The 26,224-nt window shown below is 44.0% G+C and overlaps 1 protein-coding gene across 1 annotated transcript in view; it reads left to right on the top strand.

Annotated features, from left to right (window-relative positions):
* Positions 1-26,224, top strand: part of SLC9A8 (solute carrier family 9 member A8) — a 64,249-nt gene that overhangs the window by 23,314 nt on the left and 14,711 nt on the right. Inside the window, exons 5-10 of the mRNA XM_081097130.1 lie at positions 2,817-2,900; positions 7,459-7,560; positions 8,676-8,710; positions 13,495-13,638; positions 19,354-19,516; positions 21,180-21,276. Coding sequence (XP_080953256.1) covers positions 2,817-2,900; positions 7,459-7,560; positions 8,676-8,710; positions 13,495-13,638; positions 19,354-19,516; positions 21,180-21,276 — 625 coding nt within the window. The remainder of the gene's footprint in view (positions 1-2,816; positions 2,901-7,458; positions 7,561-8,675; positions 8,711-13,494; positions 13,639-19,353; positions 19,517-21,179; positions 21,277-26,224) is intronic.

The raw sequence follows: 26,224 nt of genomic DNA, 5'->3' as shown, positions 1-26,224 counted from the left end.
GAGAATCATTGATCAGCTGCCTCCTGCATGCCCCCTACTGGAGATCGAGCCCACATCCTGGCATGTGCCCTGACCCAAAATTGAACTGTGACCTCCTGGTTCATAGATTGATGCTTAACCACTGAGCCACACTGGCTGGGCCCTCCCACTTTCTATTCTTTTTTTTTTAGTAGCCCTATTCTACTTTCTGTCTTTATGAATTTACCTATTCTAGTTGCCAAATGTACGTGAAATCATATAATATTTAGCCCTTTGTGTCTGACTAATTTTACTTAGCATGTGTTTTTTTTTTAAATATATTCGTTATTGATTTCAGAGAGGAAAGGAGAGGGGAGAAAGAGAAACATCAATGATGAGAGAATCATTGATTGGCTGCCTCCTGCACGCCCCCTACTGGGGATCGAGCCTGCAACCCAGGCATGTGCCCTTTGACGGAATCGAACCCGGGACCCTTCCGCCCACAGGCTGACGCTCTATCCACTGAGCCAAGCTGGCCAGGGCCATGTTGTTTTTAAAGTTCATCCATGTTGTAGCATATATCAGAATTGCCTTTCTTTTTATGGCTGAATGATTTCCATGTAGGTTTGTACCACACTTTATTCATCCGTTGATGAACCCTTGGTTTGTTTCCACCTTTTAGCTGTTGTACATAATGCTGCAATGAACTTTATTTTAAAGGAAACATCCTAGTACTGTTTTAAGTGGAAAACCAATATCATTTTTATAAATAAACACTATAAAAACAAAGGAATACTGAAGTCTCTAAGGTCAAGCCTGTCAAAGAGAGAGGTCAGCACACAGGAGAGAGGCTGCACTCACTGTTGCACCAGGCTGAGGCAGCTTTGACTTAACTGGGATTGAAAAAGAATCCAAAAGGACTGACTTTCTCAGTCTGCGGGGTCAGTGGTATTTGACACACACTTCTCAAGTGCCACTGAAAATCATCTCAGACTATTTTGGGGGAGATGTTGCCAAAAGGAACCAGGGACCTTTCTGAAACACTATTCACCCTAAAGTGGTGGATGCATTTCCTGTGGCTGCTGTAACAAATTGCCACAAACTGGGTGACTTAAAACAACTGAGATTATTCTCTCATCGCTCTGGAGGCTAGAAATCTGAAATGAAGGTGTTGGCAGAGCCTTTAGGGAACAAATCCAGGCTCCCAGGGAGAATCCTTCATTGTCTCTTCTGGTGGCCCAGGTATTCCATGGCTGTGTCTCTGCCTTAGTCCATCCTAACACGGCCTTCTCTGTGTCTGAGCGTCCTTTTCTGTCCCTAATGAGAACACTGTCATTGGGTTTGGGACTCATCCTAATCCAGGATGATCTCATCAGGATCCTTCCCTTAATTCTATCTGCAAAGACCCGATTTCCAGATGAGGTCAGACTCTGAGGTTCCAGGTGAACATGAATTGGGGCTGGAGGACACTAGGAAATCCATCGTAGGTGGGTTTTCCTTCTTCCCAGGGAAGGGTTAGTTTCTGAAACTCCAACAGAATCTGTATGGTGGCTCCACTGCACAAATCCTGAGAATTGGTTGCCCCACAAACCCAGAGATCAGCCCGTTTCTTTTCACGTGGTCCCAGCCTGAGTCATGAGCTTGTTGTACAGGCGGTTATTTTAAGACTTAATCAGAAGTCATCACTTGCTTCTATTTTGAGCCTTTCTTAAATGCTATTTTAGTCTTTATGGTAACAGCTGTACATTTATAAGAATACATTTAGTTATTCTTTTGAATAGAGAATTTTGACAAGAAACCAGACTATCAAGATTGTGGCATAGAAATTTTCATATGAAAAATGGCCTAATTTTACAGTATTTTATGACTACATGTGTATTACATGTAGTCATTTTGGGCTTGAAGACCAATATGTGTTTTTCCCCAACCCACCAATAATTAGAGAAATATGTTAATATAGAAAATCCAACTATTATTTCATTCCACCAAAGATGGCAATATCTAGAAATACATTTCATAATTGCACTTAATACTTGAATCTGGAAGCATGGTGAGGGACTGGCTTGATAGCCATGTCCCAAGTTGTGAGGGCATCAGGAGGGGACTCTTACCTCAGCCAGATGGGGAAATGGCAGAGTTGTCTGTGGCAGAGAAAAGGCAGAGCCGTCATAGGCACGTGGAGGGTTTACTCTTCCTCTCAGTGAATTGTTTTAGGGCTTACCATTTTGGAGGGTTCCGTTTGTGGGCTTGTTTTTGAAAGTGTTCTGCTTGAATTGAAAAGTTTTCTACATTAAAATTAATGTTCTTCCCTCAGTAAAGGATAAAAAGCATACGACTGTGTGGAAGCAATTCATTCTGCTTTTTCTTTTGCTGGTCACCTTTTAAGCTCACTTACCTTACTTTAAAAAAAAAAAAAATATATATATATATATATATTGATTACAGAGAGGAAGGGGAGGGAGAGAGAGAGATAGAAACACCAATGATGAGAGGGAATCGTTGATCAGCTGCCTCCTACACAACCCCTACTGGGGATCGAGCCCAGACCCCAGGTATGTGTCTTGACTAGAATCGAACCCTGGACCCTTCAGTCGCAGGCTGATGCTCTATCCACTGAGCCAAACAGGCTAGGACTGTCCTACATTGTTAAATACACTTTTTTTTGGTGGTGGGGGCGTTATTTTTTATTTTCTTGTCTGTCCTCCTGCTTGGTTGTTTTTATCAGGTAGTTATTTAAGCATGGTATGTTTCCACTGGGGCAGGCCTGAGAGAAGAATTACTTTGGCTCTTCATTGATGGATTTAGTTCTCAATTACACAAATTCCACGCTTCTAAAAATACCCATTTTATGTTTACAGGAAGAAGAAATGTTTCGTCCAAATATGTTTTTCCTTCTATTGCTTCCACCTATTATATTTGAGTCAGGATATTCACTACACAAGGTAAGACTCAGGCATATATTAGTGTTTTTGGTCTGGGTGGCTTCCTGTGTTGGTAAGGCAAGTTCCTTAGAAGCTTGGGTGTTGATTTAGCAGTGGTGTCTCCGTGTACACATCCTGGGTATGCTGGACTGGACTGCCTGACTTGTGGACAGGAGCAGACATGGTCAATGGGCTGCTTTCATGGTTTCAGGCAGTGTGGCTTATTAAACTAGTGTATTCCATAGAAGGGAGCTTTGCCTAGGAAGATGGCCAAAGTGATACTAAGTGGTACACAGATGACACAGTGACTCTTCTTGTTGGACACAGACTAGCACATGTTAAAAGGATGGAGTTTGTCCTGGGTGCACAGGGACATGTAGTCTGGGCCTTTTGATTCTCTTAGCTCATCATGTGGGGCTGTTCTCTCTCCTTAGGCCCCTTCATCCCTCAGTATCTCCCCTCTCAGTACCCTGCCCTGGGCCTCAACTCCCAGCTTGTATTCCCCATCTTCCCCCGCTCCCCAGTCCAGCTACTCTTCATAGGCTGGAGCCCCATCTTTCTGCTTCAACTTCTAGCTCCTTCTGGCACATTCCCACACTCCCACAGTTGTTCTGCTCATCCGGGCTCCACCCTTAAGAGTGGCACTGCTGGCACCTGCATAGTTCCCTGCTTTGCCTTGTAATTTCTGGTCTCTGTTCTCCAACTTCCAGTGGGACTCTTTCTGCCTGGGCGGGAGTTTCTCCCTTTTCAGCTAGTTTTGTGTGTGTGCATGGGTTTTTTTTCTTTGCCTATGAGTTTTCTTTAAATGTAAATGTATTTAAGTTTTTAAATACACGGTTCAACTTAAAATGTTAGTAATAAAGTTATTTTGTGAGTATGATAAAAAATTATGAAGGTTGAAAGGACTAAGATTTGGCCCACCATTGGAAAGAGGAAAGAACCTGGGCTTTGGAGCCAGAGACCAAGTTCTAATCATGTGCTGCCCCCTATGGATTGCTTTTGGGTACAGCAGAAATTCAAAACAAAAAACAAAAACAAAACACTACCTCTCAGGTTGCTTTGAAATTTACACTAGCCCTAGCTGGTTTGGCTCAGTGGATAGAGCATCAGTCTGTGGACTGATGGGTCCTGGGGTCGATTCCAGTCAAGGGCACATGCCCAGGTTGCAGTCTCGATCCCCAGTAGGGGGTGCGCAGGAGGCAGCTGGTTAATGATTCTCTCATCATTGATGTTTCTATTTCTCTCTCCCTCTCCTGTCCTCTCTGAAATCAGTAGTTATTTTTTTAAAGAAATTTACTCTAGATGAAAGAATATGTGCAAAGCACCACCCATTACGTTAAATAAATGGTAGTGCTTCTTGTTATTAATAATACTTATTATTACTAATATTAATATTACTAGTAGTAGGATGAACAATAACATAATAAAGACTTAATTTGTCAAGAAAGTTTTGGTTAAAACATACAAATTAATCTCTAATTTTTCCCCTGGGTACCAAAGCAAAAATATTCTAAGATGTTCAGTTCAGAATTTTTAAATTGTTATTTTATTACTATTATTTAGTCCTTACCAGAGGATTTTTTTTATTGATTTTCAGAGAGAGTGGAAGGGATGGTGGTGGGGAGAAGAGAGAGAGAGAAACATCAACGTCAGAGACACATTGATTGGTTACCTCCTGCCCGCACCCCAACCAGGATTGGGGATCTAACTGCGACCGAGATATGTGCCCTTGATCGAGCATTGAACCCACGACCCTTTGATTCATGGGCTGATGTTCTAACCACTGAGAAAAACCAGCCAGTGCTATTTCATTGTACATCTATCCACCTAAAATGTGAAAAGGAAGTTTGATTAAAAAAAAAAAATTCCCAAGTCTTATAAATTACTGACATCAGGTAATTGTTAAAAAGAAAACAAGCAAGGAGAAATTGAAGGTCAACATCTTTTATTTCATTTCATAAATAATTCTTTAAAAAAACTATCAGCAGATTATGAAAATATTTCAAAACAAATTTGAGGAAATTATTTTGATTTTGACTTAAAAACATAACACTGATTACTATGTTAGAGCTTGGAAAGTTTTATTTTCTAATTTTTTGAGTGAAGGAAAATAAACTTGTTAAAAATTTGAGGAAAATAATAGTTTTTAAAAAATCATTTCTTGACTTGGGATAGTGAACACATAATACAATATACAGATGATGTATTACAGAATTGTACGCCTGAAACCTATATAATTTTATTAAACAATGTCACCCCAATAAATTCAATTGAGAAAAACAAACAAAAAAATAATCTCTTTGAAGATGGCTTTCCAGCAGAGAATGTGATAATTTATGTGAAAGGTACTAATGTGATTTGGAAATGTGAATTCAAAACTGTCTACTTCTTACCTTCCACCAAAGAAGATAGGAAGTCAACTCTGAATGTTTTATTTTAATATTGCTGTATTTGCAAATGCAAATTTGGACTTGGAATATAAAATTCAGTAAGACTATTCTAAGTTGATATGCATTAGGTAGACAGGTATTAGCTCTTTAAACTATTAATATCATACAAAGGATAGAATGATAAGTATGTCAGAAACAGATATATTCACTTTGTATAGCAAAGGCAAATTCTTATAGTGTGATAACTTATATTTGGGCAAATTTTCAATATCCAGATTAATATTAACCAACTACATATATTTATCAGAATTAGCTCCCTATAAACAGACCAAGACTTAATTTAATCTATCCTCCTATATAATAAAAGCCTAATATGCAAATCAATCAAATGTTGGAACGACCAGTTGCTATGAGCACTGACCACCAGGGGGCAGATGCTCAACACAAGAGCTGCCCCCAGCCCGCAGGCCCCAGGCCAGCCAAGGCGGGTGCCAACGGGGACCCCCCTATCGCCCCACCAGTCGCCCCACAGATGGGCCCTGATTGCCAGCCAGGTCTACAGACCCTACCCGTGCACGAATTTTGTGCACTGGGCCTCTAGTTTTAAAATAACAAAATAAAGCAGCTTTTTGCAAAGACAAACTCATAGATGAAAGCCTTTTGTTTAGAAAAAAAACAATCATTGTGTTTGACTTGAGTTATTTGAAAGTTCCTTGTGCGCTAAGGATTGATATGCCAAGCAAAGTAATTGAATGCCAGATTGTGGGCAGCCGAACCAAAATTGCAATGAATAAAGCAAAGAAACTTCCTGAAGGAGACAGGCAGGATTAGTGAGTTGTCAGGGTTAAGCTGAGCACACCCTTTTGAAGTGAGCTTTAAAATGTCAGTCCCTGTTGTCTATGGCTTGACAGCTCCTGAGTGAAAAGATGGGACCCCTTGTCCACGCTCACAGTCTAGGGGTTGTCAATGTTCCCTGGTGTTGCTCCTAAGTGTGTCCACAGGATTCTAATAAACAGCTAATTTTCTTAATTTTATGGAAATGTAGAAGATGCTACCATGCTACTTGGACTCAAATATTTTCTCTTAAATGCCATAGAGTAATATGGCATTTTCTCTTAAATGCCATAGATGGAAATATATTTTATCTGTCATATTTATATTTGATGATGATAGAGTGAAATAAAATTGTTTAAAAGACCTAGAAAGCAGAAAGGAGTTTCTGATAGTATAATCTACTGTCTTAACACTCTTTATAGTAATGCACCTTTTCTTAATTAAACAAAAAATTATAATTGTATAAACTTTGGACTTTGATCAGACATGAAACACGATTAATTACTTTGGTACCTACTCAACTGGGCATCTGTCATCTGATAAGCATTATTTCAGTGACGTTGTACAAAGCAGATGTGGTCATTGCCCCTGTTGAGCCTGCAGCCTAGTGGGAAAGACAGATATCAGTCAAATCGTTACATAAATAAATGTAAATTTTCAGCCATATCAAGTGCTGCCAGGAGAAGGTCATTATGCATTGAGAGCATAGATCAGGATCTGACCTTGCTAAGGGATCAGAGAAGGCTTCCCTCAGGAAGAGTGTCCTGAGAACTTAGGGTGATTAGAGTTCACCAAGCAAAGAGGAAGGAAGAGTGGTCCAAACCCAGGGAGCACAGTACGTTTGAAGAACAAAAAACCACCAGTGTGACTGGCATCCAGAAAACAAAGGGGAGCGCGTTAGAGGCCTTCACAGGGGGTCGAACCATCCAGGCTTTGGTTGGGTTTTAGCTGCATTTCGAGTGGAAGTGGGGGTCAGAGTGAAGGTAGCACAATCAGATTTGTCTTTTGCAATGATCATTCTGGAAGCCCTTGGAGGGCAAGGAGCCAGGAATGGTTGAGAGTTGCTAGAAGCTATTAAAGTGGTCCTGGGGAGAGATGATGGAGGCTTGGGCAAGGGCGGTGGAGATGACGATAGAGAGAAGCAGGGAGATGTGAGTGTCATGGGGAAGGTAAAAGCCACAGGCTCTGTATTAGATGTAGGCATGAGAGAAGACTCCCAGATTCCTAGCTTGCCAAATAGGTGGTGCCCTTCACAGAGAATCAAGCATGTCAGGAGGGCCAGGTGTGGGGGCCATGCCTTCATTGACTGGACCAGCTTTTCTAACCATTTCTCTCATTTCTGCTCTTTCAAACAGGGTAACTTCTTTCAAAATATTGGTTCCATCACCTTGTTTTCTGTTTTTGGGACAGCAATTTCTGCTTTTGTAGTAGGTGGAGGAATTTATTTTCTGGGTCAGGTAAGAAAAAACATCTGAAAATTTTTGAAAATCTTACATTCTTAGAGCTAGTGCAGGGAGGTGGAGTAGGAACACCTCATGGGGCCTAGGGTTCACATTCAAGGTAAATGCTCCCCTTGAGGGAAATCCAGACTTATATGAGGCACAGTAAAGTCATGCTAAACTTGTGTTTCAACTCAGTGTCCTCGAAGAGCTTTGATCTCTGGAGTTGAGTGAATTTTTCCCATAATCCTCAAAAGTATTTGTTTGCTCTTACTAGCAAATCAATATTGTCTTACGTTGGAATGCCGAAAAATAAAGCAGACTAGCTATCACCAAGATCTTCAGATTATAACAATATCAGTTGTGTTGTTAGGTATACCGAATCAGGGTTAAATGCTCATTTTTAAATTGAAATTTGTGTTTCAAAAATTACCGATGATTCTGAATATGTTCACTCAATTCTAACTCATCCATCTGTAGAGTTATACACTCTGGATTCTCCACCATTGCTAAACCAGTTCCCAATATCATCAATTGGGTGTTTGAGGTTCAAATTATTTGAATTCATTCAAATCAGACCCACCTAGGAAGGTAGTATCTGTGGTTTTGCATTATGCACATTTGTGCAGGTCAGTTCTTTTCCTTTATGGTCGGAAGCAGGAAGTTTACCTGCCCCAGTTCTGTAAAGTTCGAGGTTCAGACAGCTGGGCGACAGGCAGATTTCTCCTGTTTGTATCAGATGTGCTTGCTTCCTTTGATGGCTGTAGGCTAAAGCCCATTCCATCTGATTTCACCTTCACTGCTGCCTCAGTGGCACCAGAATAAATGTCTGTCCTGCAACCTTCTTCATTGCCCAGCTTCTAGTACCAAATGGTAATAAACTTTAGAGAAGAAAACTCTTCTAAATGTGGCTTGAAAAATGTAGCATTCTGTGCCATACTTCTGTGGTATGATAACTGGATGCATGTCTAAACTAAAACGTGGGACTTTTTAAGAATGTCCGAGTGTTTTGAGGGCTGAGGATGAATGTCCTTGTCCATTTGTGACAAAGCACTAATGGACATTTCAATCTTCTTGGCTGTTCTCCAGGGGATTTTTTTTGTGTCTGTGTGTTTGTGTGTTTTATTTTACAGGCTGATGTAATCTCTAAACTCAACATGACAGACAGGTAAATCTTTCATACTCTAACACTACGTGACTACTTTTGAGACACAGGAAAGAGTTCTCCGTATTAGTTCCTGGGTGTGGTACCTCTCTGTTCCTTTTCTCTCTTTGTTTTGCTGATGATTTCTCTGTAAAATCTATTCTGAATTAATTCGGGTCCCTGGAATTAATCAAAACTAATCAAGGAAATTTTGAAGATCCCTAGTCAGACAATTAATTTAGTTTAAGCTCTGGAAGGAATAACCCTTGAGTTAACTGCCCCCCAAACACATACACACCACATGCTGCACCATTGTTTTATTGTTAAGAATTCTCTTCAACTGGATTTATATCTTTTCAATGGCCACAATGAAAGTTGTCCTTTCTTTGATTTATTAGGGATGGAGCGGGGAGTGAGGTGTGAATCTTTTTGCTCTGAATTTCCACCAAATTGGGTGGAGGTCCACTAGGGGAGCAGACGGGGCCAAGGGTTCCACTGCGCATGTCCTCCTCATTCCGAAATGACTCCAGTGAGCTCTCAGAGCTGCTGCCTCAGAGCCCAGTCCAGGATCTTCCATAATTAGCTTAGCAAGAGGCCACCTAGGCAGCTGTCTCTCAGATGGTGCCAGATCTAGTACTGAGAAAGTGCACAAGCAGAGTTCAGCCTGGTTTCCCCGCTCTGGAAGTCCAGTGAGGATGCAGCCCTGCTCTGTGTTTCTGCATCCACAGCACTTGGTTCTGTCCTGTGGCACAGCTCGGGGAGCACTCAGGAAGCGGGAGCACTCAGCCCGAGTCCCTCCCATCCGGTCAGCCAGAGCTTTCCGCCTCTAGCAGCACCTTGGGGACTCAAATCTTGGAGCCCTTTCGTGGGCAATGTGCCTCTGATAACATTAGGTCCAATCTCTTTTCTCCCAGGGACATAAATTTCAGTGCTTTGGTTGTAAGATAGTTTTGATATATAAACAAGTAGCAAAAGTCACATTCCTATTCCATAAAGAACTGGAAATAAAACAGAACTGGTGCCCTGCCTTTTGTAGGTATGTTGCCAGTGAAAAGAAATGCCCCAAGCCCAATCCAAGTAAAAGAAGAGGTCCCAGTGTTCAGCCCTTCAACCTGTTTGGGGGCAACTGGTTAGAGAACAGAAAATGCTTGATAAATTCTTATAAAATTGAATTGGGCAGATGCTTGGGATGTTCGGGCGAGAGGAGTAAGATAATTGTTCCTTAGACAAGCAGAATAACAGCCAGGTAGAGTTTCTTTCTCTGGGTGCAGACACTTCGGTTCCTGTGGAAAGTGACTGTCCCACAGCTGGGGAGTGTTCTGCAGGGCCTCGCAGAGCACGCCACAGGGGAAGCTGGCCCGATGGCGACAGGGAACCAGAGAGCACGCCTGTCTGAAAGGAACAGCCACTTCTCAGCTCCACCTAGTAATCACCATTATGGGCCCAGAATTACTAGATATTAAAAAATTGTTTTCAGCCCGCTGGCGTGGCTCTAGTTGGGTGTCGACATATGAACCAGGCGGGCACGGATCAATTCCCAGTTAGGGTGTATGCTGGGGTTGCAGGCTCAATCCCCAGTGTTGGGCATGCAGGAGGCAGGCAATCAATGACCTTTCTCTCTCATCATTGACCTTTTTATCTCTCTCTCTCTCCTTTTCCCTTCCTCTCTGAAATCAATAAAAATGTATTTTTTAAAGTTTTTTTCAAAAGAGGCCAGGTTTTTAGATATTAATAGGGAATTTTCTGTTTTTCAAATGTTGACAGTTTATTCATTTCTTTAAAACACCATGCAAGTCAAACATGGGACCCACAGACCTCTGCACTAGAGAAAACATTAAACCTAAAACTTTGTTGCACTCTATTTTAGTGATATTTCTGCTGGAGAGGTATTTTACTCTTCAATGCACCCTGAATTATTTCACCATCCTAGACTGTTTCCTTTTTGGTTTTTTGATGTCGCTATCCTTTGAGATGGTGGAATCAAGAAAACACACTTTTAAGTTGAACTTCTAGCTTCTGATCTTTTAAAAAAATGGGTCATGAAGGTGTGAAATGGAGCAACTGATGGCAAGGTCACATGACCCCTTAGATTCAGGCCTCTTGATGACTCAGGCAGGTCATAGTTCAGACTTTTCATAGTCTCTGTTGGAAATGCCCTGCCCCAATTTAGATTCCCAACCAAAGCTAAATGTGTTATATAATTTATTCAAAGCATTTCCCCCAACCCTTTATTATGCACATACAGCAAAGGTGGATATTATACAGTGGACACCCACATGACCATCACAATGTCAGGAATCTCTTCTCCGCTGTCCCAGCTCAGCTGGTCCCTGATTCACTTTATCCTTGGGCACATTCACTCCATGTGGCCACACTGATGGCTCTGGGCTCACGTCACCCCTCAACCATCCCTGCCAAAAGGGCCAACCTAATTCCCCATGACCTGGTGATGACCCTTGTTCACCAAGCCTGGGTCCCCTACCCACTCCTAGATGCCCAACGCAACTACATGGATGGAGGGAGAGTAGGGGAGGTGGCTCCCCAAAGGAAAATAGGGGTGCTATTACCAAAACCAGGGTGCATGGGTGTTCAGGAGGGAGAACCATGCCTGTCTGCTCTGCTGCACAGCACTAAAGGGTGGAGGGAGGGGCCAGCTGAGCCAAGCAAAGTCAGCACACAGCACACAACCCACCAGAGGCTCCCAAAGCTCTCCCCACCCCTTCTCCGCCCCCTCCACTTCAGAATACACTTTTTAGACATTCTTCTTCCTTCACCATGTCCGCATGGGTGATCAGAGTGGGGAAAGAAGAAGAGAGATGAGAAGGTCTGAGCCTGGGTTGCAGCACAAGGGCTTCAAGGCCAGCTGCCAACCACACAGGGCCGTCGTTTGGTGGCATTGCCTGTCCTTCCCTCCCGCCCACTCTCCACAAACCTCTCTGGGCCATGCACAGTACCACTCCTGGGACTGTACCCATGACCAAAACACAGCACCCTCACCCTGGCACTCACTGAAGGCGAGAGGCAGGCAAGATCACAGCTCATAAGACACGTGACAGCTTCTGTGAGGACAGAAAGTCTGGGAACTGGCTCTGAGCTGAGCCTGTCTTTGGGGTCTGGTCCTCAGGTTGGGGTCCAGAGGCTCTCCTTGAGGTGAGCAGGCTCTCCTGGTAGAATTCACCCGAGTCACGCTCACAGGGAGCACCCAGGAAACCAGAACTGGAACTGGGAAGGCAGCCGAGCATCTCCCCCGCCAGCACCCCTCTCCCGGAGCCCGAGTCCAGTGACCAATCAGGGTTGCTGCTGATGGCGGAGCGGACAGAGCCGAGTGACTACCTCTTCCCTCGCAGACTGCAGGGTGGTGAGGGCGGGAAGCAGAGGAGGACAGTCTCTGGCTTACATCCCTCATGCGGGGCTGTCGCGTTGGGGCTGCGTGTTTTGCCTGTGATGTAGGAGGAGCAGACTGACCATTCTGCTGGCGTAGAAAGAAGGCAGCTCCGGGCATAGCAGTGTGAGGGAATAGGAGGCTTCAGGGACACGGAGGTAGAAAACAGACAAACTGCTGAGAGCACGAATCAGCCAGACTCCTCAGTGGCCCACAAGGCCCCAGGGGGTGATCTCCCTGGCCACCCTCTACCATCTCCTGCCACTCGCCCTCACCCTCACCCTCGCCCTCGCCCTCACCCTCACCCTCACTGCACAGCTGCCACACTCGCCCTTTTGTTTCTCAGGCAACCAAGCTGAGTCCCACTTCAGAGGTAGCTTGCTGTTGCCACGGCCCCCAGATCTTGGCCTGGCCATCTGCTTCTTGTTCAGATAAGTCATTTCTTCAGGGGCCTTTCCTGACCACCCAATGTAACTGTCCCCCCACCCCTGGCCCCTGCCAGGTTACTCTTCTCTCATCACCCTGATTTCCTGTGTAAAACACGCCGTTTCTGAATTGGTCTGGCTGGATATTGCTATATCTAGTGGTGTGGTTAGGGGCAGCGACTCTGAGCCAGATGCCTGTGTTTGAATTCTTGTTCGCTGTCCCACCGTGGACAAGTTCCTTAACATCATTGTCCCTCAGTTTTCCCCAATGTAATCGGGGCAGTAATAGTGCCATCTCCTATGGTGAATCACTGAGTTACTATATGTAAAGTGCGTAAGTGCCTGGGACATGGTAAGTGCCACAGAAATGTTTGCTGCTATTGTTACCTTTGGTGCCTGAAACACATTGGCCATTCGTACATATTTGTTGGAGGAAATGAGACCTTCATGGGTACTGGCGACGAGAGCCGCTGGCCTGGTGGGAGGCAGCACTGAGGCTGCTGCCTGCCAGCCGCGCTGGCCATCCTCTGAAGCACCTAGAGCTGCTGCTGGCTCTTGGCATTTTTTGAGATGTTACAAATCTGAGTGGAGGCTGGGGTCCGTCACAGATGGTGGCAAAGGGCAAAGCAGAGGTCAGACCCAGGAGCCCATGGGTCATTTTGGGGAGGCCCCTGAGCTCTCATGGTTCCAACTGCTCTGACCAAAAAGTCTGGGAACTTTAATGCATTTAAGCAAAAGTCTTCCATCCATCGCTGGTCAAAGTGTTAATACTTATGTGGGAAACCAGGCCATTCCTAACAACTCTTAGAGTGAGCATTTCACTGCTTCACCCACAATGTCCATTCACAGGTCGCACAGGGAACAATAGGGCATCTCTGTCATTACTTCAGCTATAGCGTGGGTATTTGTTATATCAAATACATTCCCCGGCTTTAATGCTTAACATGTGGACCAAGTGATGAGCGTTTCAGAGTTTGCCCTTCCTGTTCCCTTCTTTACAGTTTTGCATTTGGCTCCCTAATTTCTGCTGTCGATCCAGTGGCTACTATTGCCATTTTCAATGCACTCCACGTAGACCCAGTGCTCAACATGCTGGTTTTTGGGGAGAGTATTCTCAACGATGCAGTCTCCATCGTCTTGACCAAGTAAGTGTGCTCTCTTCAAGGGACAGAACTGAAGGTCCCAGTAACAAAGGGACAGATGTTTCCATGCAGCTGTGTGTGCAGTTGCTTGTCCTCTGGGTGATCAGTTCACCCGCTTCTCCATCTTTCTGTCCTGACAAGCCCTGATGTGCCCTAGGGATGCTGTCAAGGTCCAGAGTGATCCCCTTTTATGACCTTCCTCTTAGCAGTAGTTTTGAGCGCAGCTTCCCAACTGCACCACTGGGGATGCTTATTAAATGAAGCGTTCCCAGGCCCCACCCTCAGAGCTTCTAAGTCGGTGACTGGTCTGGGTTGAGTCCTAAGAACTTAGGTTTATCTGTGACGGAGCAGCTGGTTGAGGGATGAGAGTTTGGACTGCATTGTTACAGACGACAATAGACAGAGTCCTTGCTCTCCCGCGTAGGAGTTGTTGCAGGTCACCTTCCTTTTCACAGCCATAAAAGAAGGTAGTGAGACTAATAGGCATCCCTTCTTAAGATGCTATTGGGTGAAAGCCACTTTGGAAACTTGCAGATCTTTTTCAAATGTTCATTGGTATTATTGCCCTTGTTGATAGTATCTGAGACATTAAAGAGGAGTCATCAAATGTCATTGAGGAAAGGAAATGAATTCAAGATCATTTCAGATGTGCTTATTTGATGCAGGGCTATTTCCTTGACCTCTGCATTTTGTGGTGTTCATTAGCATGAATGAGCTGGAGACCCAAACAGTTTTGCCAAAAAACAGAAAAGGCACCCACAGTCAAAGCAGCTGGAGAAGAGAGCCCTGTGTAGTGTGTCGGAGACGAGCCATGAGAATTTTAGGAGCCAGCCAGTGTTCTGTTAGAGAATAAAATTTCCACGACCTGAATTTTGTCTTATTTCCTTTGTCGCAAGGTTCCTTACTAAGCCTAACACTCTGTGGTAGTTAGCATTTTCTTAAAAGCTTTATTACAGACTACATTAGAAATTCTGACGTTGGACCAAAGGATGTTTTATAGTGGAAAGAATTCCAATTTTGGAATCAGACTGACCTGGGCTCCAGTCCTAGAGGTGCCACTGATAGCTGTGTGGTCCTGGGTCGGCTCCTTCACCTCTCTGAGCCACAGGTTTCTCCGTACTCAAGTGAGGGTGATAAAGCCTCCGCCTAGGATTGGATTTGAGGATTGAATAGTTAAGTGTGGGGCTATGTGAAAAGCATCTGACGTCAATTAATGTGAGACCCTTTCCTCTTCTCCTCCTGCCCCTATTGTTTCATTGTTTGCCCTGTTTTAGCCTACTTTGTAGGAAGAACTTATCAAAGGTTGCCTATATTTTATTTTTTAAATATATTTTTATTTCAGAGAGAAAGGGAGAGGAAGAGAGAGATAGAAACACCAATGATGAGAGAAAATCATTAATCGATTGCCTCCTGCACACCCCACACTGGGGATCGAGCCCGCAACCTGGGCAAGTGCCCTGACCAGGAATCAAACCGTGACCTCCTGGTTCATAGGTCGATGCTCAATCACTGAGCCATGCCGGCCGGGTTACATATATTTTATTTTGATGAACTTATATCCTATATATTGTACTGCAGCTTTCCCATTGAACAGAGTTGATAAAATAATCTACAACATCGTTTTACTGGTTACAGAATATTCCTTTCTATGGATTTACTTTGATCTATTTAACCAATTCCCTGTTACTGCCTTTTTCACATTTCTCTTGGTAAAAATTTTTATAGCTTCATTAGGAAATTCTCATACATCATGCTACAAGACCTTTAAGAAATCTGATGGTAATATATTTTTCTTATTTAAGATCTACCCTGTAAGCTTCTTAGCTTTTGGGTTTTGACTTTTATCTCATATTCTGGCTGCACATGTTGAATATTTGTGATAAAGAATTTTGCCCAAATTGGAGATGACATCATGAGTTATTTTTATACATTAGGAGCTAAACTCGATGGCTTTGTCTCTAATTTATTTATTCTTTTAAGAATCTGTCAAAAGTAGGGCCTTTTCTGAGCTTTTCCATGTCTCTTTGCCACAAAAAGGCCAAAGATTAGGCAATAACTTTCTTTTTAAAATGAGAAATGATGGAGTCATTCATTATAAGTAGCCAAAGGTTCTTCCTGGAAAAAGTGCTTTTGAAGGCCAAGATCACCTATGATGACAGTCCCCCAAACTGCATTTGTGGACCACATGCATAGATAGTTTCCAGCCTCCACCTCCACCACTGCTGGGACATAGGCTCGGGTAGGAGTCACTAACTAAGCCGTGTCCAGCCTCGCTGACTCTCCAGACATGCTACAGGCTGGTCATCGCCCTCAGCATGTGGTGATGGCCAGACACTGTCCAGAGACCAGTTGGACTTGACAAATTCAATCCAAGGTGAGAGAAAGGTGTTCACAAGGAAGTGAACACAATGGTGCAAGAGGGAAATAGTCACTCTGAAGGATTCGAGAGGTTTCTCAGGGAAGCTGTCTTGTGAGCCATTTTCAGTTAGAAGAGGGAGAGAGGAGCATAGTGGGCGTGCCCTTTTTTGCATTACAGGAGGGAGCTGTTGTCAGCATTCCTTGGTTTATAAGGTAGAATCACGTCTTGTTTTTAAGGGTATACTTAATAAATGATCATTTTCAAAGTGATCTGACACATTTATCTTTGCAACTGAATATAGGAATGAATTAACCCTTTTTTAAAATATGTTTTCATTGATTTCAGAGAGAGGAAGGAAGAGGGAGAGAGACGGAAACATCAATGATGAGAGAGAATCATGATAGGCTGCCTCCTGCACGCCCCCTACTGGGGATCAAGCCCACAACCCGGACATGTGTCCTGACCAGGAATCGAGCCAGTAACTCCTGGTTCATGGGTGGACGCTCAACCACTGAGACACACTGGCCCAGCATACCCCCTTCTTTAATGTTTTCACTTTCATGGTGCCAGAAAGTTAAGAAGTATCTTCGGTTTCTTCATTAACTTTAATTAAATTAGTTTTAGCTTTGATTTGTTACTATGACAATTTATTCTTAAAATAATTGCTGTAGAGGAAACCTTTTGTTCTCTCCAGCTACAGCTTAAGCTCATGATATGGAACCTGAAGCAGCATTGTCTTATATTCTTAAGGTGTGAGAAACATGACCTGAAAAAATAAAATGTAGAAAATTACCAGGCCAGAAAGAGTCCAATTCTGCTTTCATTTACCTTGAGTTTAGGAATCATTGGCCTAAGCCTTCTCTCCATAAAAAGAAAGCAGGACACTAGCTGATGTACCATCTGAGGGAGTCATCTGTGGTGGGGGCTCGATACTTACTGTATGCATGTGGCCCACAGATGATTTGGGAACTGTGGGTGATCTTAGCCTTCAGGAGCACTTTCCCAGTAAGAACCCTTATTGGATCCCAGTATTTCCCAAGGTGGGATGTTAACCTGTGATCTACTAGGAAAGAAAGGGATGGGTGAGGGGGTATTGTACATTTAGTGAGTTTGAAAAACATTTGTGTGAAAAAAAGTTAGATTAATTTTTTTTTGCAAGACTTCCCAGAACCTTTATTATGTTACATTGTACAGTGAATTGCCATGAAAGGCTTCCTGAAGTTATTTGATCAAGCTATCAGATTATCAGAGATTATCTTGCTTTAAAATTATACCAATTCATGAAATGTTGAGTAATGAAGCTGAATATTACTATTGACAATTCTTCACTCTGTGTACTGATTCAGCAAAAATTTATTGAGTGTCTTTTGTGGGCTAGGCTCTGCCTCAGGCCTTGGACATACTGCAGTTAAACAGGATTGGTCCTCATGGAACGATTAGTTTCACATGCTGTGGAGAAGGCGAGCCCCAGGAGAGCCGGTAAATGCTGGCCTGTGCAAAGGGGTCCCTGAGGAAGTAACACTGACCTTGGGTTCTGAGAAACAAACCAGGAAGTTAGGGAGGCCAAGGAGATGAATGGTGACTGTAAGGAGGTGCCAGTCACAGTGGGGCCTACCCTGAAGGAGGAGAAAATGGGATCAAGAAGTGAGGAGTCAGGTGGAAACAACATAGGGATTGGGCCGGAGAATAGAAGATAACGGTGGCCAGGAAACCAAGTTAAGAAGGAACGCAAAAATGTCACCACCCCTCCACTCTCTACTCTAAAACACAGAGGTAGCTGATCGTATCTCCCTTCTAACTGCCTGCTTAAACTACTGACCCGCATGCACAGTTGATCAAGGTTTGACTGCTAGATGACCCACAGTTGATCAAGGTTTGACTGCTAGATGACCTTCCCAGGGTGGTGGTAACAGGCAGTCCACCATCTTGCCCCAGAAGCGCAGGGATGGATGTAGTTACCAAGCAGCAGGAAAAGGAAGTCACCCCACCCTGAAATGGAAAATTCTGCAAGCCTGACTTTTTTAAAAGCCTGCCTTATGGCGCAAGCCTGCTTTGTCCCCAGCTTATAAAAGTAGCCAAGCAGAGCCAGCCCCAGAGCCAGTTTAGAGGACCAGCCTTTCCTCTGTGCTGCCTCCCTGGTGCTCGAGCATAACCTTAATAAAATCTGTCTGGAAACTTCTCGGAGGGGGGCGGTTCCTGTTGATTTCTATCGTGGGTAACTCAAGAACCCCAACTCGGTTAACAAGGTTATGTTAAGAAAACTAGGCTTCCTCCTACAAAGCAGCAGGAAACTGTTGATGGGTTTTGAACAGGCCAGTAACCTGATCAGATGTGAATTTTATGGGGATCATTCAGGCCATTGAATGGAGAATGGGTTGGGCCCTAGGAAGACAAGGAGGTATAGAGAGAGCAATGGGACAGCAGATAGTAGGGCAGAAAGGGAGAGAAGTGGATGGATTTAAGAGACAACCTGAAGGTAGGATCAGACTGCAAGAGAAGGATATTTAATGAGAATAACTCCATTTTAATGGCATAACAGTTTTCCTTTGGGGATAAAACCAACAATTCAATAGCTTCTGACAGTTTTACTTTGTTCTTTTACAATGAAAGAAAAGTTCTTCAATCCTTCCTCCTAATGCCTCCTAAATCCACCCTCTCTGACCCATCACCCGTACCCAATAACAGTTCTTCTTTAGGTGGCTCCATTCTAATCTGACTTCATGCCAGAGCCTTAATTTCCAGTTGTACCACAGGATCCCCCCATACTAGAAATACTCCCCAGGGCCTTCAGGATGAAATACCAACTCCTTCGCCTGGTTCATCAAAAGCCTTTCACAGGTCCTGTGCTGCCTGCTGCTCTGGTCTTGCCTTTTGCCGCTGTCCACCCCACCACACAAACACCCCCATTCTTTTTCTGTATTTTATCCATACTAACCCCTGTAATCGAATGCTCCCAGAATGTGCTTGTATTCTCAGGCTCTCTGCCTCTGCACATGTTGTTCCCTCTGCTTTCCCTCATTGTCCTTTATCCCAAATCTAAACCCAGCCCATATGTTATGAAGAACCTCCGTGAGGTTAGATGCCCACTTTGTGTTTCTACAGCCCTTTGCCCTTACCCCACATGGTCATTAGTTCCCATCTCATTAAACTGGGCACTCCTTAAGGGCAGGGCCTTTGCGCTCACCTCTGAACCCCCAGGAACTGGCATAGTACCTGGAACAAAGCAATGTGTGACTCACTAAATGATGGACCGAACGAATGACAGAATAATCAAGGAATTAATTTTGAGTTCTAAGTTAATTTCTAATAACTTTGTCTATAACATTTTAACTTCTTTCTGTTTTTCTTTTATTTCCTAGCACAGCTGAAGGTTTAACAAGAAAAAATATGTCAGATGTCAGTGGGTGGCAAACATTTTTACAAGCCCTTGGCTACTTCCTCAAAATGTTCTTTGGCTCAGCAGCGCTCGGCACTCTCACTGGCTTAATCTCTGCATTAATATCCTTTTACTATGATGAACATGTGTGGCTGAGAAGATTATTCCTAATTATCTCTATCTTTAGCCATTTTCTCCTATTCCTTAAGGGGACCAATTTTAGTCTAAGGTTGGGTTTGATGGAGGATTTTTATGCTTAGTTGTGGTTTGAGGAGCACTTTCATTTAAACTCAAGGACTTTTAAATTTAACATGTGAAATTTAGGGTGTCACTTTTTAAAGCTTAAAAAACATGTACACTTTTGAATATTAGATCTGATTTGGGAGACTTCTTAGTTCCTAGAGAATGATAACCACATTCAGATAATTTTCACTTTCTGCAGTCTCTCTTTTCACATTCCAAAAATTGGAAATTAATTTCCTTTGAAAATGTCAAATTGAGAAAATCTGGAAGTGTTTATCTGAAAGGACCAGAAAAGAGACTTTGAAAGTGAGCTCATCTGAGTTATTTGCAGATTTTCTTGCTTAACTACCCATAAGCTTTTCCAGCCAGAGAAGGAAAGAGGCTTGTGAAGCCCAGTGACACCTTTATTGCTGTAGAAAATGCGTCATGTTCTAACAGGAATAGGCACCAGAGCACTTCTGTGCGAGCCTAAGCCTGCGTCTCAGGGAGGTGCCACCTGGCCCTCCTCCAGGAGCAGTGTGTCTCACAGATGGCCGGAAAAGCCTCTTTTGCCTGTGACAGGCATGTTTGTCTGCCATCCTGTTGAATTTTTCCTTCGACTCCTGTGTCCAGAAGTCTAAAGGCTCTAGTGAGTTGGTTGACAGCTTCTCATATTGTACCAACAAACAGAATGGGAAATAAACTTTATCCAGCTCAGTACTCTCCTCCTTATTTATCTTTTTCTTAAAAAGAGTCGGAGGAGCATCTGCTATAATGAAGCTAGGTGAATGGGTGCTGTGAGTTCCAGCAAGGGCATGTGAACAATATTTGGAATATGTAAAAGACTCCCCTTTGACAGATGAGTTTGAAAATCTCCAGGAATAGGAAAAGGGGCCCTTTGATGGGGCATTGAACCCCAAAGTTCTGGAAAACACCATAAGTTCATCTCATCTGATGCAGGAAGAGGAGGTAAAAGAGTAACAAGGCCCAGAAGGGACCTGGCACTGTGGGCTATCCGTCTGCAACCCCAGCTTTGCCCCCCACAGGCCTGGCACATTCCCAGCCTTCCAGGTCAGCATTTTTAAAAGATATTTTAAATTGATTTTTAGAAAGAAAGGAAAGGAGAGGGAGATAGAAAGAAACATCAGTGTGAGAGTGAGACATTGGTCAGCTGCTTCCTGCACACCTCCTACTGGGATCAAGCCTACAACCCAGGTATGTGCTCTGCCTGAGAACCAAACTGGTGACCTTTCAGTGCGTAGGATGATGCCCAACCAACAGCCATGGCCAGGGCCCAAGTCAGTATTTTTAACTGAGTTAACTTAGGTTGATTTTAATTCCCCCCCTTACCATTTGTCTCAAGAATTTACATTTCTTACTTTATCAGATTCCCTTTCTTAAAACAACTGTCTCCCTGCAAAGAACAAAAAATCCATGATGACAGGTTTTCAATTGTTACCTTGGAATGTTGCAAAATCTTCTATTGTTCAACTTATATTTGGAAGGCAGCAGTTTTGTGACTTCACTAGATCTCCCACCAACTGTCCCTCAATTCTCTTTCCTTGACAACTCATTTACGTGCTAAAGCATATTGACTTGAGGAAAACGCCTTCCTTGGAGTTCGGCATGATGATCATTTTTGCGTATCTTCCTTATGGGCTTGCGGAAGGAATCTCACTCTCGGGTAAGTGAACGAGAGCATTGAAATGCTAGGTGATGGCGTGTTGTCCTGCCTGGTGAGAGAGGTTATGTCAGTTGGGTCACTTTCAATCACAAGAGAAAGTCACAACTCAGAAGAACTTGCAACGAAGGGATTCTACTGGTCCCGTGGGGACACATCTGGATTTAGACCCGGCTGGATCCAGGGCCTCAGTGTTGTCATAGTTACAGTTCTCCTTACCGACCATCCCATAGCAAAGATCAAAATGTCACCTCCAGTCCTGCCTCTTTCCCAGAGCAAGGGCTCTGAAGGGCTTCCCTCCAAGGATGGGGCCCGCCTGCCAAGGACAGTCATTCCCCGGCCCATCCCTAGGTCCTGGCACCCAGTGAGCTCGTTCTGTCACTATAGTTTTCTTTTTCCAGAATGTCATAAAAGTGAAGTCATATAGTATGCAGTCTTTTGTGTTTTATTTCTTTCAGTTATTATAATGTTCTTAAGCAACATGTTTTTGCATGTATGCCATTATTTCTCTACATTCTTGAACTCATGGAACATATTTATTACAGCTATTTTAATGTGCTTGTGTGTTAATTCCATCATTTCTGTTAATTCTAGGGTGGTTTCTGTTGATTAATTTTCCTTTGTTTATAAGTTATATATTGCTGCTCTTTGTTTGCCTATTAATTTTTTGGACACCAATCATTGTGAAGTTGATTATGTTGTTACTTATTAGATTTTAGTGCATTCTTCATAGAGTTTTGGGTTTTCGTCTGCCATATATCGAAGTTTCCTGCAGTCAGCGGAATCCTTTTGAGGTTTACTTTTAAATTGTCAGGGCAGGTCCAGAGTAGCACTAGGAACTGATGCACTTCTGAGGACTCTAGCTAATGTCCCATGTGTTATGAGGTCACTTCACCCCCGCCTGTGGGAACACACACTCTTCCCAGCCTTGTGTGTGCCTGGGGACCTGCTCAGCCTGTTCCTTTTTGGTGGTGCTCTCCCAGCCTCTTGGAATCTCACCGCTTGCATGTCCAGATCAGTTCAGTCCAAGATTCAAGGGGACTCCATTGTAGCTCTCAGGAGCTCTCGCCCACTGTGTGGCTTCTCCTCTCTGGTATTCCGGCTGCTTTGGCCTCCCCCAGCTCTCATCTGTCTTCTCTTCTCAGCAAGACCGAGACTGCTGAGCTCCGTTTGGGGTTCCCCTTCCTGAGCCTCAGCCTGGAAACTAAGGCTGGCAGTAGGCTGGGCCGGGCCCGGAGTGGGAAGGGCCCCTGTGTGTGTTTCCCTTCTCTAAGGAATCACAGCCCTACCCTGCCCGGTATTCGATGTCAGAAGACAGTTTTATTTCATATCTTTCATCGAGTTTTCTAGTTGTTTATGGCAGGACAGCAATTTGCGTAGTAGTTATTTCTTCCAGGGCAACGTGGAAATCCCCGGTGGTTTTTAATGACTCCGCCGAACAGAATGCTTCCCGCAATCACTTTCTGTAATCACAGTGGGTACTCTGTGAGCAGATCTTGCCAAGGAGGAAGCAGAGAGGAGACTGTTCATTTTTACTAGAGAACTCGTAAACATCAGGGGTTTGGTTTGTTTGTTTTTATCCCAAGCCAGTTCTCCTGGACAATTTCCTCCTGGCATCTGCCATCAAGTGTCCTCTCTTACCTTCCCTGAACTTGGCACTTAATAAACATCACTTATGAAACATTTGGCTTTAGCCTAGCTATTTTACCTCTGTTGTTCTAAATGTTTCCCACCCGTTGAGATGAACGCTGAGTACCTGATGGCAGATATATTTCATACATCCATGTGGAACCTGTGATTAAGACAAGAGAGTATTTTTCTTCTCTTCAGAGAGGCAGTGTTTTCTGTTTGTAGGGCTCTCGTTTCCTTAGGGATTTTTGTTGTTCACATGAGTGGGGCCAAAGACAGCACATGCCAGCCGAGAACACATGGTCTACCTCTGGGCCTTTGGGATCTCTATCACACAGGGTTTCAGAGAAAGGGAGGACGGCCTGGTGTGTTGTGAGGACCCTCCACGTCCCACTGTAGGAGCATATATGGGAAAGGTGATATTTTTTGCTCTCTCCTCCTTCCCTTTTGTACTCTGCTTCCCCTGACCATCACAAAGGACTGATAGTGAGTGGTTCCCATGACCACCAAGCAGGACATTCTCTTCCTACAAATCATTTACTCAAATCATGTGTTTAGAACACAGTGGTTAAGGAGCTGGGTTTGAATCCCAGCTCCACCTCTCATCATTAGCTATGTAACCTCCAGTCAGCAGACTTAACTTCTCTGAGCATTCACTTCCTCATGTAATAAAAGCGCCACCCTCAGGCTTGTGGTGAGAATTAAAGGAACGATGCAAGTGAGAGTCCTGACAGAGGCATTAGTGTGTGTTATTACTAGGAAGTGTCCTGGTTTCAATGGTAAATTAAATAGTCTTCCTAATTAATTATAAAATTAAATAGTCTCCCTAATTATAAAAGCATTAGCTTTTCTCAGAATCTTTGTTCTAATTCTATCTATACCTGTTTCTATTTTTCATTCAAGCCAGTTTTGAGGGCTGCTTTGCCCTCTGGCTCTAAAGAGCCAAAGATGAATAGCCCCCACCCCTGGTCCTGAGCCAACTCTGGGCTTGGGGAGGGGAATTGGGGCAGAGCCACATTCTGTCAAGGTGAGTCACAAGGATGGAACTTTCAGGACTTACACTTTGTGTTAAATGCTGGGAACATGTTGATCAAAGATGGAATGTACTGTACAGCACTCACGTGCACAGGCGTATATCCAAGGAATTCCTCTGCAGCACTGCCTGTGAGAGGAAAACTGGAAGTAGCTAAATGTTCATCAGTAATGGGAACAATTAGGTGTTTCTGGGTCCACTGTCACTATGGCATACTATGCAGACACTTAAAAATGAATTGATCTATTTGTACTGCCACTCCAAGATATATTGTTAAATTTTAAGGAAGCTAAAAAACGACTCATTCATCCATTCAGTGAATATTGAATGTGCACCCTGTGCCGAGAACTGCCCTTGTATGGCGTCTGTAGCAGTAAACAAGACAAGATCAAAGTCCTACCTGCAGAAGAAAGACAATAGACAAATGAGCAAACACATAGCATAATCGCAGTCAGTGAGAAATGATATGAAGAAATCAGAGTCATGTGATAGACAGTGGCAGGGGGGCGGAAGCATCATGGCATAGGGTCAGAAGGTCACAAAGAGGGGGCCCTAGAGCTAACCTGTGTGTAAGAGGGAGCCAGCCTGGGAGGGTCTGGGGAAGGGTGTTTGGCACTGGGAACAGTAGGTGCTAAGGGTCCCAGGTAGGTGTTCAGGAGTGAGGCATGCTCCAGAAGAGCAGGAAGACTGTGCAGCTGGGATGGAGGGGCCAGGAGCCCATCCCGTAGGGTTCTATAGGCCTGGGACTCTGCTAATCATGCGAAGGCAAATGTTGGAGGACTTTGAAGAAAATCCACTGTGCTAGCAATACATGCTATATATCTAACAGGATCCTGTTTATTACTTTTTAAAGATAAACTTCCTAATGGCTTAGGGAGAGAACTGGCAATCTGCATATCGAACAGTTAATGGTAGTTAACCTCTGGACAGGCGCTGTGAATGGAGACTGTTGTTTTACTCTATGCCTCTGAGTCTGGATGCCTTATAGTGAAATATGTTTATTACTGGGTAATTAATAAAGAAAACTGATTATGGTTTGACTCAGCCTTCAAGAAGTTCATTGTAGCCCGGCCTGTGTGGCTCAGTTGTTGAGCGTCGACCTATGAACCAGGAGATCATGGTTTAATTTCTTGTCAAAGCACATGCCCGGTTTGTGGGCTTGATCCATAGTGCGGGGCCTACAGGAGGCAGCCGATCATTGATTCTCTCTCATTATTGATGTTTCTATCTCTCTCTCCCTCTCCCTTCCTCTATGAAATCAATAAAAACCTATTTAAATGAGCTGGTGAAACAAATCCTTTGAAAGCCCAGAAGCCAGCAACTTTCTGCATTGGCCTGCAGTGCTAAAGCCCATTCCATAAAAACAGAACTGTGTCTTACCCTGTTTTCCTCCTTTGATCTCCACTGAGTTCCAAACCCAGGTTCTGGGCTCTCCTCCGCCATCTCCCTTAGCTTTGCCTTCTGATAGCTCTATTGCAGGGTCAGCTCTCCAGCTGATCACCTGCAGGAACATACTGAGAGAACCACCAGGTTTGCTGTCCTCTGTTTTTTGTTTGTTTGTTTGTTTGTTTTAAATATTTTTGATTGATTTCAGAGAAAAAGGGAGAGAGAGAGAGAAATATCAGTGATGAGAGAATCATTGATCGGCTGCCTCCTGCACACCCCACACTGGGGATCAAGCCCACAACCCGGGCATGTGCCCTGTCTGGGAATCAAACCATGACCTCCTGGTTCATAGGTCCATGCTCAGCCACTGAGCCACTCGGATCAGGCTGTTGTCCTCTGTCTTTTATCTCGCAGAGCAATCATTCAGAATGACTCCTGAGCTGCAGTCTTCTCAGTGGTCTGCAGTAGCAAGCCCAGAAGTCTCTGGCCCACTCCTTCCCTTCTCCCAAATCTTGTCCGGTGCAGCTTGAAAGCAGCATTGCTGGAATGTCCCCATCTAGCCTCGTTTATACAGGAACATGAAAGAGCAAAGAATTTGCTATTTGCTAAGAGGAAAGGAGCAGGCCAGGTGGAGGGACCCCACTGGTGCACGATCCGGGCCGGGGAGGGATTGGGCTGGGAAGGGACCACGGGAGGGCTCCAGTGCCTGTCCGGCCATCTTGCTCAGTCCCAATGAGCCGGACCCCAGCAGCAAGCTAACCTACCGATTGGAGCATCTGCCCCCTGGTGATCAGTGCATGTCATAGTGAGCGGTTGAGAGGCCTTAGCATATCATTAGCATATTATGCTTTGATTGGTTGAACAGACAACCAGACACTTAGCATATTAGGCTTTTATTATATA

Source organism: Myotis nattereri, assembly GCF_964212035.1.
Source record: "Myotis nattereri genome assembly, chromosome: 8".
NCBI lineage: Eukaryota > Metazoa > Chordata > Mammalia > Chiroptera > Vespertilionidae > Myotis > Myotis nattereri.
This window is presented reverse-complemented; position numbering and strand designations above follow the sequence as displayed.